We start from the raw sequence: 18800 nt of genomic DNA on the forward strand, positions 1-18800 counted from the left end.
TTTAAATGGAAAATGCAAGCACAACATGGTACAAAATCCCCTCACCTCTTAGAATTAATCAGAAAGTGCTAGACCAGGTCGTATTTTTTGGGCTGAAGGGGTTGCCAAACAGCTCTGTTTGCAAGATAAAATGTCATATGGCTCATGGAAGCATCTAGTCATCTGCCGAAGACCAAGGTGAATACACTGCTATACGTGATCCTACAGGGTATTTGAATATGCTTCTCCCCTATTACTTCACACACTGTGTCCTGTTGGGAGACTAATTAATCTAACTAGGAGCCGCATTGCATCAATGTAGGTGAGGCAGGCTTGGATCTTCCATCTGATGGTGATTTGGGCAGTTTTGTTTTGGAAGCTCTTGAAAGGATCAATATCACTTGACACTGGCTCAAGGTTCAGTATCTTGGAAATACTTGGTTGGCGTTCCCTGAAACTCTGACTTGAACCTAAAATTCTCAAACCCTACAATGTGAGAAGTTGCCTTTGGTCCACATATTAAGCTTGCATGCTCATCAGATTGTCATGGTGGGTTTTGTTAGTTGGTTCTTCATATTCAGCAAGTGCTCCACGAAGGTAGCAAAAATCCTTGAACCGAAATATGGTACCCAAAATATTGTCTACAAATTTATAGCCCCACTGAAGTTTACAATAGAAAATCTAAACCCAACTAGGCAATATTTTTGCAAACTATATAGCAAAGAAACTTTTTGTCTGCTGATATTTCTATATACATTCTGATGTTGACACTAGTCAAGTCTCGTAAAGCAACAGGAGTGTCTTAATATATAGAGAAGTAGGTCATAGGCTATCTAACTGCTGGTATACTATATTCTTTTGGTTTGCAAATAAATGGGCCAGCTATCAGTACTATGAGGTGATAATTGTTTTTAGAGCATCTTTCCTAGGCACCTTATGTGGAAATTGGGCAAAATAATTTTTGCAACTTTAAAGCCCTTGGCTGATGAGTTGGGACTGCCCATCCTGTGTATTACAATCTGGTATCGCTCTCAACTCAAGCTTAGGTTGATAGCAATGCAATCCCCACTAGAAGCTTCCTCTTGTTTTTGAGCTTTTTTGTGAGCAAAACGTGACTCTCCTAACTAGTGTTAGCAAGAACAAAGGGTATGTTTTACAGAACACAATAGTCCAGCACCCAGGAGAATTACTGCCCATTACACCAATTAAAGGGGGAAGCTTGGCAGCTTTACTTTTTTAGCCAAGTTATTTCTTTTGGCGTTTTTTCAAAGTAGACTGATCAATCCATATTGAAAAGAGTTTTTATTAGAAAAGATGTCTTTTATGCAACACACTAAATTCACTTTTCAAAAATTAATTCAGAAATTATTTTTCTAGTCCTTCCTTTAATATCCGTGTCTGTTTATACCAAAATTAATGAGCATAAGGACCTAACGAGTTTTCAGCCTCCTACTGCCATACAGCTCTACAGCAGCTTCTATACAAGGTACCAGGATTTGGATTGAGATAGACCAATGCTAAAATTTCCATTGGCAAGTATAATGTATGAAGTAATGCACAAAATGGGATTTCTTGATGATTTATCAATATTGTTTTTGGTGTAGTAGATCAGCTCATTGTGGCTTAATGGTGCAAAAATAAAAACGTCCTGAGATGCTGCTATGAACCAAAGTGGAAAGTGACTGGTGGCCGGCAAATCAAGCGGTCTTTACTGCCATTTTCAGCATACCGTTTTCAGAGTACCAGTCATCATGTTTTCAAACAATCGCTGCTATTCAGAAAACAATATGCGAAAATTAGGCCTTCAATGGAGGGACATCTGAGATGGAATCCTCCGAGTGCTTGGGAAATAAATGTAAACTATTGCGAATGAGTGTGCAGAATGTTTGACTGATAATTTCTCTCCTTTGTGTTTTTTAAAAAAAATGTTTTATTTTATAGATGAAAGAAGGGCGAAGGACCTCAAGTTTAAAAGCTAGTTACGAAGCCTTCAAAAATAATGATTTCCAGCTCGGAAGAGAGTTCTCACTATCCAGAGACACTACAGGATATTCGTCGTCTGCATTGGCTTCAACATTAACACAGACATTAACTTCGTCAGCTACAACTGATTCAAGAGGTGGTCGCAAAAGCAAGTGAGTTTTTTCATCATAGTTTAAATCATTTAGTGTATCCATTTGCTTATTAATTCTCATGTCCAGTTTAAGTTGAACCCAGTATAATTCCCCTTTTTTGAATTACCAAAGAGTTACAGAAGTAATATCGGGGAACTCACTTGTAAGGAAACCAAACTTAGTATATTTGTGAAATATTGTTTACTCCATACACAGCTTTGTTCCAGATGTCACAACTGTATAATTACTGTTGATAACTCGTTTGGATAAATAGTAAACTAAATCCATATCATGGGAATTTCGGTTTAGAAACCATATTTACCTACATGGAGGGTCCTAGAACACATTCCAATATGCAAATAGGAGTCATCATCTTTTGTCTTGATTTTTGCATTGCCAGTTAGCACTGTAGTTTAACACTTGAGAAAAATCTTTGGTAAAAATCCCAATTTGGCAATAACCAAAAAATAAATTAAGTCGAGAAATGGTGCCCATATTTCTCCTATCCTTCTTATGGATACTGTTCTTTTCACGCATAACACAGCTTGGTTCTATACTCCAACGCTTGCTACATCGAGCATACGTTGTAGTTTTGTGTGACTTGTTGTTCAATATTATGACATGGCAAGTGCTTTGTATGATCGTATTGATATTCTCTCTGTCATGTACTTTGCTCTCCCTGTTGTCTTTTTGTTCGTGTCTTCACTAGGTTGGGTAAAAACGAGACTACGAACAAAAAGAGTTTTCTAAGTGCTTCATACACATCTGACCCTACATTTGGGTATGGTGAGAGTACTGTGTGTTCTTCCCAGACTCAAGTTTTTTTTTTTTACTTCACTTTCACAGTCCTCGATTTGATGTGCGAAACATGTTGTCCATATCACACTTCCACATCACACCCACGGACTGAACATTGGGACCATATTTACCCCCCTACACATTTTTTTCAAGGATAGGCTCCAGTCCCTTCGATTTTAATTTACCTTCCGGACCCCTGAATAAAATTATATTGGGGCACCAACGAGGTAATTTTATTGTCACTCACACACTTTTTTTTCACAAGGTCCTCAGACACATATGCACAACTGCGGCACCTCCTAAAAAAGATCTCCGATAAAGAGCCCCCTCGCAGGGCTCGTGGGGGACTGCAGCGCCACCCCCACGAGGAGCAACGCCCGATGATGAAGCATGACACCCGCAAGGGTGTGTGAGGGCACCATTGTCTAAAGGAGGAAATCCCCTATCCCAATTCATATTTATCTTTTACTCACTCTAGCTTTAGACACACTCTTTCTCACCAAATAGTAGTAGAAATCTCTCCTTGTTTAGGAACAGCTACCACTCAGTGTGTGTACATTTACTCTTGGGAGCATCGGTACTGGACCTTCTTTCCTTTTTCTGTAATTGCTCCCCATACCCCCCTTTTTGTAATGTGTGGCCCAGTGACTTCACCCTTTATGTGCAAGAATTTTGATAAACATCCTTTATGGTATCCAGCTGCTCCATTATCTCTATCCCCATTCTGTTTCAGTGCAAGCTGCGCAGTACAATTCCTTAGCAATCAAGTCTCTTGATTACACCAAAAAGCTGTAGCTAGGAAAGGAACCAATGAAGTGTATGAATACGCAAGCCAGCAGCACAAAATCTTGACGTTTTACTCCAAATCTTGTTTTATGAGTAGAAAGTGCTTGCTGTTTGGTAGAAAAATCTATAGTATGGTAGGGCTTCATAGCCAACCATAGTAAAAGCATTGGGATAATTGGTACATTCCATAAAAATTAAGATTCGAGAGGGTACAGAAAGGGGAATGGGAGGATGATTTTGAGAAGATGGCTATTTTAAGATTCTCTGAGGGAGACCTCTGAACAATGCTTTGCATGAGCTGTGGCTAGGAGTGCATTAAACGCAAAAAATTTACAATTTTTGTTCAAAGAATTCCCAACCTGACAATGGGAAAAGATTGCAATGCTGCAGAAAAATAGCTACTGGTAAGTAACAGTCCAAATCTGTATTGGCTTTGTAATCCTGGGCAGGCATTCTCATCCTGTAATTCTTTACATGCTTTTTGTAGGAAGCTGGCTCTGTATATGGTATGCCCACTAGGTAGTTATACCATGCACAGAGGCCAAGGGATCCCCAAAAGTGTACAGGGCTCAATGTAAAACCCAAAGTGCTCTATTAGTGGTAGTGTGGGCGAACAGCCTTAGGCCTAACACAGAGGCGTGTAAGACAGTTACTGCACAACATTGACTAATCATGGACACACAGAAAAATATACTTTTAAAAAAAAATCTTTTTATTAAACAATACCTTTGGAATGGTCAAAGCATACAGTGGATCTTAGTACAGGTGCATCACATTTATCAAAATGTAGGTCATAACTTACATCAGGACAATGAGGAAGAACCTTCAGGATAACAGCATTGTTTATCATGGAGTCAGGGGTTCATCAGTGGGGGGAACATAGGGGGGGGTTCACATATGTTGCCACGATAAGCATTCTATCTTGTCCATAGCGCTATCTACTTCCGGGGACAGCCACATGACACATAGACAGTTTTTTCCCGTACCATACACCAGTCCATGTCACTTTTTCATGCAGTGAGTGTCGGTGCCCCCCACAGGCGAGCGATATTCCGCTTAGCTACCATCTGGCCGAGCGTTACCCAGAGTTTGCCTTTAGTGCTGAGGTCAGTGGGCTCCCATACATTAAGAAGACACCTTTTGGCTTCGAGCCGTAGTTCAACTCCCCATACGTCACTCATACATTTATGCACCTCCTTCCAATAGGTGTAAATTAGAGGACATTTCCAGATAATATGCATAAAGGATCCCTCTAGGCCACAATTTCTTCTACACAGCCCCTCCTTACTCCTGCCCATTTTAGGACCCGAAAGATACTCTGTGCAACATTTTTAATTGGACCAGTCTAAATTTTGCTGAGATGGTAACCTCCCTCTGCGAGGAGAGAGCTTCCTGCCATTCCTCCTCGTCCAATTCCAAGCCGTCCCGCCCCCACTTGTCTTTCAATGCTGAAAGAGGATCTGGGATGTTATGGATTAATTTTTTGTATGTGAGTGAGATGGCTTTTTCGGAGAGATGCCCGTCCAGCAGTCTGTCCTCGAGCGGGGATGATTCTGGCAGTTGAGACCCAGCCAGGATGTTAGCCAGAAGGGAATGTCTAACTTGCATGTATCTGAAATATTCGGATGCAGCTAATTCGTGTGTCTGTTGTAGTGAAGCAAATGTGGTCATTCCGTTGTGTCCCCAGAGATCACCTATTTGTGAAATTCAAATAATGTCCCACTTGTCAAATCCCTTAGTGCGACCCAGCGTGCCCAGGGATTCAGAGTCCCAAAGCGGGGTGGCAAGTGTGAGTCGTTTCTCCCACCCGAGAGTGCGGTTTACTGTATGCCAGACTTGCACTGAGAGCTGGGTGGGGCCTGTCCGGGGGAATTTGTTTGGCCTGGAATAGAGTGCCCTTGTATAGTTACCACCCGGGAGTATCCACCTGTCCATCTGGTATCCGGGTTCTTCACCACCACGATATAAGCACTGGTTTATGGCTGAGAAGTGTGCTGTCCAATAATATTTTTTAATATCTGGAAGAGCTATGCCTCCATCGTACCTGCCAAGTGTTAATTTTGGAAGTGATATACGCAGAGTACCACCCCAGAGAAGGTCTCTTTGGATAGATTCGACCTCTTTGAAAAATCTTTAGGGGACTGGGTCTGGGAAATTCTGGAGGGCGTAGAGGAAACGAGGCAGCGTCATCATTTTAAAGAGGGCTGCCCGAACCAACAACGTTAATGGAAGCGTTTTCCAGGCATCGGTGTCCCGTCTGAACCTCTGTAAAGGTAGGAGGAGGTTGCGTTCATAGTGGAGCTTGGCATCAGCGGAGACGAAACATACCGAAGTATTTGAATCCGTCAGTTACCGTTTGGATTGGGCAGTCAGTCGTGACCATGGGTGGGTCGCCGTGTAGGACGTCTAGCAGCGATTTGCTCCAGTTAATTCTATAACCAGAGTTTCTACCGAAACTTGTAAAAATATCTAGGACCACTCTCAGTGACTTCCTAGGGGAAGCCACGTATATGAGGATGTCGTCTGCGTACAATTAGATTCGGTCTTCCCATTCCGCTGCCCACCTGAGTCCCCTAATGGAAGGGTCTCGCCGTATCCAGGCTGCCAGTGGCTTGAGGGAGAGTGCAAAAAGTAGTGGTGAGAGAGGACACCCCTGCCTAGTCCCCCTTTCGAGTGCAAAGACGGTTGAAATTGGCCCAAAGCCCAGCTTTTGCAGGACTGCCATTAGATATGCCCATTCAAGAGTGTCAAAGGCAATCGTAGCGTCCAATGAAACCACAATGGCGTCCTCCAGGATAGTGATGCGTCGCCCCAACACACGGTGAAGCCTGCGAAGAATAAGTGCGGTGTTTCGGTGTGGCATAAAGCCCGATTGGTTTGGATGGACTAATTTACCTATGACCTTCTGCAGCAGGATTGCCAGCAGTTTCGCAAGGATTTTGGGCTTGGCGTTCAGCAAGGAGATGGGTCTATAGGAAGCGCATTCGTGTTTCGGTTTCCCTTCTTTGGGTATAGCCATCATTGTGGCGATACGTTGGTCCCGCGGGAGCTTGCCCATTTCTTTACTATCCTCGAACATGCTCCTTAAGAGGGGGGGGGGGGGGGGCGCAATTTATCAGGTCTGAGTTTATACAACTCAATGGACAGACCATTAGAGCCCAGCGCATTTCCTGGTTTCAAAGCTCTAATTGCCGTGGCTATCATCAGTTGTAAATGGGCTCTCCAACACCTTAATCTCAGAGTCTGAGAGAGTGGGTAATTGGATGTCTGCTAGGAGAGCTGTGGAGCTCCGGTATACGTGTGCAAAATGGATGGCGAACTCGCGTACGATATGCGGATCTGCGAGTTTGGCGCCTGAACCACTCGTAAGTTCCGGTACTAATCTATTTGCCCTTTCTTTTTTGTCCAACCAGGCAATAAGTTTGCCTGCTTTGTCTCCCTGGTCGTACAAGCGACTGTCCCAGTCCCAGTTCCTTGCTAACGTTTTGGCAGCATCCGTCGCTAGCACTCTGTATTCGGCTTCCTTGAGCTGCATTCTATGGAGGTGGCTTGGTCGCCACCGTCTTTTGCTGCTTCCTCGAGGCGAAGAAGGTAGTGTTCACACGTCACTATCTGCTTAGCGTTTTCTTTACGCAGTCCAGCAATGGCTGAGAGCGTGACCCCTAATCACTGTTTTAAACGCTTCCCATAGGGTAGAGGGAGAGTGCACTGAGCCGTCGTTCTCTTGAAAATAGTGATCAATATTCTGGGTGAGTGCTGTTCGAATTTCCGGAATGCGGAGGTACCATGGGTTGATAGGCGCTGTGCACCCCACCCTTTTGTCACCTAGTGTGAGGTGTGTCCACAGGGGAGAATGATCGGAGATACCTCTCGCTAGGTGCCTGATTTCCTGAATGGTAGTGTTGTGTTGTACGGGCATAAGAATGTAATCTATTCTGGAGAACGTGTGGTGGGACCCCGAGAGGAAAGTATACTGTTTAAGGTCTGGTTGTTGCATTCCCCAGAGGTCGGTGAGGCTGAAAGCCTCCGCAAAGTTGGAAAGCCAGTTGTGTCCCGCATTAATGACTCTGGGTGGATGCCGATCACGATCTCCCGACACCACCGCATTGAAGTCCCCACCCAATACGAGTTGTCCTTCGGGAAGGGAGAGAAGGAACGTCCCCAAATCTTTGTATGATTGTGTCTGAAGACCTGGTGGGATGTATACCGCTAGGAGAGTAAGAGTTTGCCCCTCCCATTGCCCTGAGATCCCCACGAGGCGCCTGAGTGGATCTGCCCATGTTTGATGGATGCTGAGCGGGAATGTACGCCTAGTCAGGATGCCCACCCCACGTGAACCAGAAGTGAAGCCAGCGTGTGCCACCATTGTGTAGCCCCACCTGTTTAGGGCCTTACAAGAGTTACCAATTAGATGCGTTTCTTGGAGCAGTGCGACATCAGGGGCATGACGCTTGATGCACTATGCATCTTTTCGCCTTGTCCCCAAGCCGATTGACGTTCCAACTGAGAAGTTTTAAGCTCTTATCCCACCTCATATTCACTGTAGAAAACAGGGCAGTAGTATGCCCGCGCAACATGTGACACAACCTGAACAGGCAATGACATTTCCTGCTTGACCATAAATCCACCCTCAAATCCTCCCCCCTCCCCCTGTAACAAAAAGAAAATACACTATGCAAAAGAATTACTTGCATAACCCAAAACCGCCCCCCCCTCCCTGCCAGGTAGGTAACTACCCACATCCCCAACAAGCAGAGTGCCTATCGCCCAAAGAACAGTGCCAAGCAATAAGTGGGGGAAAGAAAGGGCTAGCACCGACTCTGGTAGCCTGAGGAGTGCCCCCACCCCTAGAAAAGACTTGAGGGAAACAGCGAACAGTTACCAAAGAAGTCCACCCCACGTCTCATTAATCCTCTCCCACCCACCCCCTGCAAAGAAGGATCTACATTACTGTCCGTTGAGGTGGGTCCGCTGGGTCACCAGGGTAGAGTTCAGAACTATCAGTCTCTTTGAGATCTTAGTAACCCTGGGCTACTAGACCTTGATCTCCAGGAGCGCTGACTCAGTTTGTCGGCGTCTGACTTGCCATCCGTCGAGCCCAGCGAGGGGACGCAGGCGTCCCATTTGTCACTGGCAGCCGCCGTTGACTTCCGGGTGGCCACCCTGTCTAATCAATCCTGCACCTCCGATGGGGCTGTGAAGAAAAGGGACTTGCCATCTGCCAGGACTTTGAGCTTTGCAGGGAAAAACATCATGTATTGTATTCCTCTTTCTCTAAGCTCCCTCTTGACCCCGTCGAAGGAACGCCGTTCCTGCTGGACCCTAAGTGTGAAGTCAGGAAAGAATCGCACTGTCGCATTTTCGTATTGTAGATCTCCTTGTGTTCGGGCTGCCTGTAGGATCGCGTCACGGTCTCTATAGTTGAGTATTTTAGCAATTATAGTCCTGGGTGCAGCTCCTGGCTTGGGCTTGGGGATTGTCGCTGTTCAATTGTGAATAGGGAGGAGAGCCGCTTCGGTTTAAGGTGGTTCAGGATTAGGTCCTCCAGGAAGAGGTCCACACTTGGCCCTTCCAGCCCCTCTGGGACTCGTACTACCCTGATGATGTTTCAGCGGGCTCTCCCTTCCTGGTCCTCAATCTTGAGTGCCATCTGACGGTGCTGGTGTATTAACTGTTGTACCTGCTCTTCAAGTTTCTTCGTGGAGGTCTGAAGGTCATGAACATTCGTTTAGTTTATTTTGACTCTTTCTGTAGTTTTATTCATATCTGCCCTCATCAGGTTCATTTCGATGGAGACTGTCTATTTTAGTCTCGAGTGTGGCACCCAGCACCTGAATGGCCGCCATGATGGAAGTGAGAGAGGGTTCATTTTCTGCAGTGTCTCCACCCTGGGCTGCATCCTCTGTGGGAGTGTGTTTTGGGACCGCATACTTATCAAGTTTTTTAGTCTGCACCGCTGCACTGCCCTTAGGCCTCATCGCGGCTCCGCTGGCACAGAGCCTGAAATTGAACGTCTGTGCATTGGTTTGCCGCAAACACTAAAGCTGTACCACAGCGATGGGAAAGCGCCGACTATGCAGGCTTCAAGGGAGGGGAGGACCAGGAAGGGGAAGGTCAGCAGGTTTCGCCTGTTCTCCGGGCAGATGGCGTGGGCCCGGGGCAGACAGCTCTTCGCAAGACAGTGCACCCTCAGTGACGCCCGGTTACCCCCAGGTCTATGAATGAGCTTTGCCCTTTGCTTTTCTCTTCGCTATTCCTGCAAAGTCGTAGAGCCGGCACACTGTGCAGGCGGCAGCTCGACCCCCGTCTCCACTGCCCCCCGGCCCGGAGGAATGCAGGAGAGGGCTCCCCGCCCGTTCAGCCCATACAGTTGTCAGCAGGCCTATAGGCCCCTCACAGCCAAGGCACCGCAGGTGTTGCCGGAAACGAAGGGAATCCTCGGACCCTAGCTCTCCCAATCAGCCTCTGAGTCTCCGAGGATCGGAGCCGGCAAGCAGCACCAGCATGGACGTCCCGTCCGGCAACTGTCGCCGTCCGCCGATAATATACTTGTTTTGTATTTTATTTTAAGACTAAAATCTTCACAATAAGGTAAGTACGTTTTTAAATAAAATACTTTTCACTTTAAAAAGTTAACACAATATTTTTGAAGCAGTTCAATGTTATCCTATATGGAAACAATAATGCTGTTTTAACAGGTAAAGTACTACACTTACAAATCCAGTCTTCAGGCCCAAAGGTCAGCAAGGAGCAAGGGTCAGTTGAGTACCGAAACTGCACCACTGGCGGCACTGGGGCGGCTGGGTGCAGAGGTCAAAGTCAGAGTTTGGCCCAATGCTTTTCAATTGAGACTGGGGGTGCCTGGAGCCACACTACTTTTAGGTAAGTGGATCTGTTCCTGGGGCCAAGCTTTGTGGGTTAGGACTGATACCAAAGGGGATGATGGACGGAGCGTTTGAGCAAATCAAACACTCGCCCCCAGTCAACTGATCTGGGTTTAATCCATCATTCTTTAGCTCACTCCACCACCCCAGACTACGGCCGACCTCCTGCATTTGCTGGGGTTCTCCATCAACGTGCCGAAGTCACATCTGAGACCCTCCCAGACGCTCCTCTTCATCGGAGCGGTTCTCGATTCGGCGCAGTTCCGGGCTTATCCTCCGGAACAGCGGGTCCGGGATATTCAGGCTCGGATTCCCATCTTTCGGCCTCTATCCTGGGTTTCGGTCAGGTTGGTGCTGCGGCTTCTGGGGCTGATGGCCTCCTGCATCCTGTTGGTGCATTACGCCAGGTGGCGAATGCGGGCTCTGCAGTTGGACCTGAAGTTTCAGTGGGCCCAGCATCGAGGCAACCTGTCCGACCATGTCTTGATCTCGGAGGGCACTGCGAAACAGTTGCAGTGGTGGCTCACGGACCACGATTGGGTCAGGGGCAGATGCCTCTCCCTACCCCAACCGGAGCACGTAGTAGTGACGGACGCGTCCCTCCTGGGATGGGGGGGCCATATGGGAGAGGCAGAGATCAGAGGCCTCTGGTCTCTGGCGGAGTCTCAACTCCATATCAACTTGTTGGAGCGGAGAGCGATCCGGCTTGCACTGTCTGGAGAAGTGTCGTGCAGGTGTTCACGGACAACACCACCGCCATGTGGTATTGCAACAAACAGGGCGGGGTGGGGTCGTGGACCCTTTGTCAGGAGGCTCTGCGCCTCTGGACATGGCTGGAACATCAGGGCATCATCCTGGTGGTTCATCATCTGGTGGGCTCTCTGAACGCCAGAGCAGACGAACTCAGCCGCCGGTGCGTGATGGATCACGAATGGCGTCTGAACTCCAAGGTGGCGCAAGGTCTCTTTCTGCAGTGGGGAGAGCTTTGGTTAGATCTATTCGCCACCGAAGAGAACGCGCAATGTCAGCAGTTCTGCTCGTTGGAATTTCCAAGGCGGCACTCGCTCGGAGACTCTTTTCGTCGCGAGTGGAGTTGCGGTCTGTTGTACGCCTTTCCGCCTATACCACTTCTGCCCAGAGTGCTGAAGAAGTTCTGGCGCGACCGGGCCCAAGTCATCTTAGCGGCTCCGGATTGGGCACAAAGGTACTGGTATCCCGAGCTACTCAGTATGTCAATCGATCCTCCGGTACGACTGCCTCTTCAGGAGGACCTTCTGTCGCAGCAGCAGGGGACGGTCCTCCACCCGAACCTGTCCAGTCTCCACCTCCATGCGTGGAGATTGAGCGGCGACAGTTGATGCCATTTGACTTGCCTCCTGAAGTCTGTGATGTGATTCTGGCAGCCAGGCGTCCCGCCACAAAATCGGTATACGCCTGCAGGTGGAACAAATTTGTGGCATGGTGCACAGCAAAGGCTGTGGATCCCCTTTCCGCCCCTCTTTCTGAGGTTCTACTCTTTCTTCTTTCTTTGGCCCAGCAGGGCTCTGCTCTGGGCACCTTGAAAGGTTATCTTTCTGCAATCTTTGCTTTCTTACGGCTTCCTGATCAGCCTTCTCTTTTAAAGTCCCCTGTTTCGCGTTTCCTTAAGGGCATTACTCACATGTTTCCTCCTGTCCCCTTCGTAATGCCTCAGTGGGATTTGAATCTTGTCTTGACCTTTCTGATGTGCACTCCCTTTGAGCCTCTTCACAATTGTCCCCTTCGTCTTCTGACTCTTAAGACTGCTTTCCTGGTAGCGATCAACTCGGCTAGACGGGTGAGTGAGCTCCAGGCTCTGTCATCTAAGCCTCCCTTTCTTTCTGTTCATCCGGACAAGGTAGTCCTCCGGACTCGTCCTTCTTTTCTTCCGAAAGTGGTGACCCCCTTTCACATCGGGCAAACGGTCACATTGCCCACCTTCTTTCCGCCTCCGCATCCTTCGAAAGAGGAAGAGAGGCTCCACCGTCTGGACCCCAAACGTGCGCTGTCCTTTTATTTGGACCGCACCAGACCGTTCCGGGTGGACGACCAACTTTTTGTTGGATACGTAGGTGCTAAGAAGGGGAGGGCTGTACACAAGCGGACCATCTCACGGTGGGTCGTCTTGTGTATAAAGGTTTGTTACTCTTTGGCGAAAAAGGACCCTCCTGTTGGGCTGAGAGCCCATTCCACCCGGGCCACAGCGGGGACTACTGCCCTGGGACGGAGAGTTCCCTTGCAGGACATCTGTCAGGCGGCGACGTGGGCCTCACTGCACACGTTCGCTAAGCACTATTGCCTGGACAGCCAAGTCCGGAGAGATGGCTTCTTTGGCCGTTCTGATCTCCAGGACTTTCTGGTGTGATCTTGGTTCGCAGACCCTCCACCGGGGTTGGTATTGCTGGGGTATCTATTCTAAGGTGAGGAATCTAACTAACGTGTTTCTTTCAGATGAACAAGTTACTTACCTTCGGTAACGATGTATCTGTAAGAAACATTAGTTAGTTAGATTCCTCACCGACCCACCCATCCTCCCCGCTCTGCGAACCGACATCTAGGGTTAAGGTCCTCCTGTTCAGGGCCCTAGACTTTTTGGCACCAGTGTCGGTCTGTTGCATGGCTCTGCGTTCCTGGCGCGGAAAGCTATGTACAAGAACTGACGTCAGCGCGCGAGGGCGGCGTCTAAGTACTCCGTCATTCCGGCGCACGTCGCCAACAACGGACGTGGAGCCGCAGACGACGCCTAGCGACACGCAAGGGGTATTGCTACAAAAATGTTTCCGGATCCAGCCTGACGCCTGGGGATATTCTAAGGAGAGGAATCTAACTAACTAATGTTTCTTACAGATACATCGTTACCGAAGGTAAGTAACTTGTTCATCAGGAGATGTCAGACAACGCTGTACACAAGGTTTAGATCACTAGGGAGACTTCACTACACAGGTGAGCCACTTAGACTCGGGCTATGGGAGTCGAATGCATAGTGGGCAGGGATCGTGGTTCCAGCTGGATCCGGAACCCTTGGTGTAGTTTTCTTTTGGACAGGTCTGCTGCCCACGGGAGATTGGAGTCTTTTTCGAAAGCAGCACTCGTCCCAGGGTTTCAGAGGCCGCTGGCTGAAAGACAGTTTGCAGGTTCGCAGAAGCTGGAGACAGACTGGTAGGGCTGAGGCCAAGGCAGTCGTCGTCTTCAGCCTTCTCTGCTGGGTTGTCTTCTTTTGTCTTAGGTCATCGCAGATCTGAGTTCCAGGTCTGTGGGAGCCATCTAAATACTAGATTTAGGGGAGTAGCAGGTAGGGCCAATGGGCACCTTACCAGGGAGGACTACACCCTCTATTATGCCACCCTCCTGTGGGATGGGGCATAGGCCTATCCTTGATTGGAGGGGTCCCCCCCAATCTTCAAGAGTGTGGGGACTGAAAAAAGTGCTTCACCTCGCCCCTCCCACCTTAGTGGTGGAGTTGGCCGATGTGGGTACACCTCCTATTCTTGTAAGTGTTCCTGTATATTTTCCCGCCCAAAGTGGAGGTGTAAACTGGGGGCTGCCATCTGCTGCTAGTAGCAGAGGCTGGGGGGTCACATTACAAAGGTAGCAGGCCTTTGAAGCTTCCCCATTCGAGCACTGGCCCATCCTGTGGGAAGATGTGTGATGCCTCTGCCCAGGATGTGCAATGTTTCTGGTCCCAGAGATCAGGGGCTCTCCACTCAGGGGTCCAGAAACCTGTCTAGTGGTGGCTGGCTGCCTACAGCCGCTTACAGACCACACCAGGGTTGGTTGGTTTTCAGGGGGCGCCTTTGAGGTGCCCTGTGAGTACATGGTTTAATAAATCTCACACTGACATCAGTGTGAGTTTATTACAAGGAGCGGTTTGTGGCCAAACACTCCTGTGTTCAGTGAAGCTTTCATGGTGCTGTGGAACAAGTTCCCCTTTGTGGCTTCCCTGGCACTTACAACATTAATGAATCGGCCCTAATACTGTAGGGGCATGTCTGCTCATGCAGATGTACCCACACCTGGCATATAGTGCACCCAGCGTTAAGGCTGCTAAGCCCTGCTAAAGGTGTGACTTACCTATTTATTAGGCAGTGCTAGCTGGCATGGCACACAGGCAATGTGCCATGTCGACTTGCTAATTTTTTTCACCTCACAGGGGCATGCAAGCTGCAGGGGCAGTTGCATGGTCCCAGTGGACCCTCTTCAGCCTCCAGGCCCTAGGTACCCAGGGTACCACTTACTCTAGGCTTACATGGGGTGGCGGGCAGGGTTTTAAGGAAAGAACACTGGTACTGGGAACCTGGACAACAGGGACCTAGTACTCTACAATCAAAGCTGCATCAAAAGCCAGGCAAAATGTGTGTGTGGAGGGAGGGGAGTACTGCAACGGAACCCCATTTTATCACACACTTCCTTGCCACATGTCTGTCCGGTTCCAATAATTGGTCCCCTTGATTTCATCAAGTGGGAACTTGTACTAAAAGTGTGTGTGGTGTTGAATGGCGGGGTCCATTTAGATCTAATTGCATGCTGCACAAAGTAGTAATCATCTTTTGAGAAGACTAACTTTCTCTATATTGAATATACTTGCTTGCCTAAAACCTAGATAGGTCCCACTCCTTTAAACATGGGAAATGGAGAGAGGTCGCCAGCATATTGCTTTGTTCAGTGTAGGTTCTCCCCAGCCTAAGTCTACCCAGCCAGCCTCTTGTGTTGTCGCACGTTCCCCATGCAGGACAGACCGAAATAGAGCTCTGTCTAAACTGCAGTCCACAAATCTCCTGGACTGACCTAAACTGCTCTGACCTGTGACTGAGTTTCAGACCCCAAGAAAGCAGGACATCAATGTGAAGATTCACTTCTTTGCTGAAAGAGCTGAAATAGGGGCCCTCTGATTGGCTCTGGCTTCCAGAGTTGTCCTTCAGAGGAGAAAAAGAAATGCCTTTCTTGGTGAATACTCGGCATATCATCTGGAAAAAGAGGCCTCCGCACCAGTGTAGAAAAGTACATCTGCTTAAGAGTGAAATATCTGCTGGGTTGCTCCATACTGATTAGTCAAGTCCGCCTGCTTTCAGGAAGTCCTGCACAAAGCACAGCTCTTTGGAGAGTTATGGAGGATATCTGCTGACTGAGGTTGCTCTGGAGATATGAGATCCTTCTAGCCCAGCTGCCTAGGAGAAGGATGACACAAGATATTTCTGTGGGCTGTGGAGCTGTAGGTCACCTATCTGAGAGGGTGAGACTGCACTATGCTTGCCGCACCACACATCTGTATGGTGCTCGTCTCCCCACAGACGAGTCCTTGAAGGATTGGGGGCAGTCTCCCTTCACACCCCCTAAGGATATCCCAAATCTATGGACCGATAATATTATTTTATTAATAATTTGTTTCATTTGTTCTTCAGCCTTAATTTTAAATTCAGTTTCCAGTGGGAACTGATGAAACCAGCAACGCTATTAAGTACCCCCTGTTCCTTTAAATATCCTTTCCACTAGAAAACTGCCAGTGAATGGTAGATCAAGAGATAGGGGACCAATATAGTTTACATACACTTTGGATTCTGAAGTGAACTTGGCCCTTCTGCTGTGTCTATCAAGTTGAACTAAATCCCAATCAGTTAGGTCCTGAACTAATATTGGTACTTCAGTGACTTGAGACTTTGTACTAATCTGACATTGGTAACAGACGTGTGTTCGAGGCATGTGAGCTGTAGATCACATGCTTTGCTAACTCCTGCCATCTAATAGTGGGTCTGGATGCTTGCAAGTTGTTTTTCTTCGAAGAAGTCTTTCCATCACGAGGTAGGTGACTCCTCCTTTCGGTGATAGTGCGCATGGGCATCGACTCCATTGTTTTTTTTGTTTTTTCCGCCATCGGGTTTCGGACATGAATTGCAGTGCTCTGGTTCGACAGTTTTTAGGGTTCCCCTTGGTGTGCAATCCACTACCCTGGCGGTATTGTTGTTCGATCGCGTTACCCATTCTCTGCGTATCATATTGACTCAAATCTTCGATCGGAAGCTTCGTCGAAGACCCTTGGGTCTAGCTGTGTCAGTCCAGCTTGCAGTCGATGGAACGGACTCTATTTACATTCTGTCCTGCGCACTGACTTGCACAAAGTGTGCAACTTGTGTCTGTTCCCGGGACACGACAAACAAGACTGCGACGTATGCTGATCTTTTAGATCCAAAAAGACGCTCTTTGACCGCCGGGCTCGACGCCACGAAATGCACCAGCATTATAGGGGCTACGCTCCGGATCTCTTCGGAGAAGAATCTGACCACAAGGTCTTCGATGCACAAGGAGCCGAGGAAGAAGAGGAACACAACTCCGTGTCCGAAGCCGATTCCAACATGGAAGAAGAAATTCCGCAGGGTCAGTGTCCCGTGAGTAATGATACTCCCCTGCCCCAAAATATGCCCAAGAAAAAGGCTCCAGTCCCACCTCTGCCTTCGGGCCAAGATCGGCACCGAGATCACAATCCATCTGAGCTCCACGTTAAATGCCAAGACACTGATTATGACGATAATTACCAGGAAGAGCATTATTATCATGAACAATAGATGGCTCCACGTCATACCTATCAGTTCCATCACAGGCAGGAATCACGTCATAGAGAAATGGCTCATCTTCCTCCAGCACTTATTCAAGACCTACAGGCTATGTTGCCGGATTATCTTCAGATTTCCTCCTCACCAAATTCCGAAACCCACTTCCGCAAGTAGAGGTTCCTGTTCCAGAGCCTACTCTACCTAGTACACCAGGTCATGCACAAGGTCCACCTGACACTGGACACCAAGACACTTCCTCCTCGGATGGAGGAGTTGAGGAAGGCGAATTGCCTAAACAGGCGAATGCACCAGATCCTTGTCACGATTATATAATCGAAACACCATCTCTGCCTCAGCACTTACCCTCTGATTCTCCTCCTGAAGACATTGGAGGATTTCATAATTTGATGCAGTGAGCGGCCACCAGGTTCCAGCTCCCTATTACTGTCAAACAAACAGTTTTTTGGCTGATTTTAAGGAAGATACTAGAAAAATCATACGCTCTATTCCTATCATCGATTACATCTGGCAGGAGGGTGTGAAAATCATGAAGACGCCAGCATCCATACCGGCGGTGCTACCTCGTATAGAGAAAAAATACTGTGCTCCAGAGAACAGTCCATCTTGCCTCGTAGGACACCCGAGGCCAGATTCGGTCAGATCTCAGGCTGCACAGAGGCGTTTGAAAAGCCCTGCAACACCTATTACCACTCCTCCAGACAAAGAGGGACGTCGCATGGACCTTATGGGGAAGAAATTCTCTTCTATGGCAGCGGCAACATTTAGAGCTGCTAATGCCTTGGCAATCATTGGCCGTTATAACCGTCAAATGTGGTATGATATAGCGGGATTGGTAGATCTTATCCCGGAGGCACAAAGAGAGGAGGCCAGAAAGATTTTATTAGAGGGTGAGCGAGCTGCGATCCGAGACAATTGATTGTGCGTTGGACATTGCCAACACGAGCCTTCGGCAATAGGCTGGGGCAGCAGTTCTTCGGTGCCAGGGTTGGTTTTAAGTGACTACTTTCAGACCAGAGGTTCAGATGAAGATCCTGGACATGGCGTACGATGGTGATTCACTGTTCGGGAAACATATTGATGATGCTCTTTTAGCAATTAAAAATTACACGGACACCGCAAAGTCTTTAGGTGCTCTGCAATATAGACGTATACCTTTCGGAGGAGCCAGAGGGCGAGGATTCTCTACATATCGGGGCGGCTATCAGTCGAATCAACAGTATCGTCTATACCAGCCTCAATATCGCCAGTCTTAATACCAGTCGTCTTACCGTCAGTCATCGACGGCTGGTTTCTCTCGCCCGGGAGGCCGTAAGCGAACACACTCCCCCTCCCCCTCGTCTTCATTTAATGCGCAAACTAGTCTTGATCATGCTCCTCAAGGAAGCAATAGAAGAAGTACCATCCACACAGAGAGGAACAGGTTTCTATTCTTGTTTCTTCCTAATCAAAAAGTCAGGTGAATGGCGACCGGTTCTGAATGTCCGCAAACCTCAAGTTTCTCAAAAAGCAAACATTCTGATGGTAACACTTTCCGATATTCTGGGATGCTTAAACAAAGGGATTTTCATGACTTCTCTGGACATGGAAGACATGTACTTTCATATCCCTATCCATCGAAAATATCTACGATTCACAGTGGCTGGCACCCGCTATCA

The 18800-nt window shown here is 48.0% G+C and overlaps 1 protein-coding gene across 2 annotated transcripts in view; it reads left to right on the top strand.

Moving 5' to 3' along the window:
- The window catches only part of ING3 (inhibitor of growth family member 3), a 248013-nt gene that overhangs the window by 204437 nt on the left and 24776 nt on the right, over positions 1-18800 (top strand). For both annotated transcript variants that reach the window (XM_085654156.1, XM_085654155.1), the window contains exon 9: positions 1921-2114. In XM_085654156.1, coding sequence (XP_085510282.1) covers positions 1921-2114 — 194 coding nt within the window. The remainder of the gene's footprint in view (positions 1-1920; positions 2115-18800) is intronic.

The sequence above is a fragment of the Triturus cristatus genome, chromosome 4_1 (assembly GCF_964204655.1).
Source record: "Triturus cristatus chromosome 4_1, aTriCri1.1, whole genome shotgun sequence".
Taxonomy (NCBI): Eukaryota; Metazoa; Chordata; class Amphibia; order Caudata; family Salamandridae; genus Triturus; species Triturus cristatus.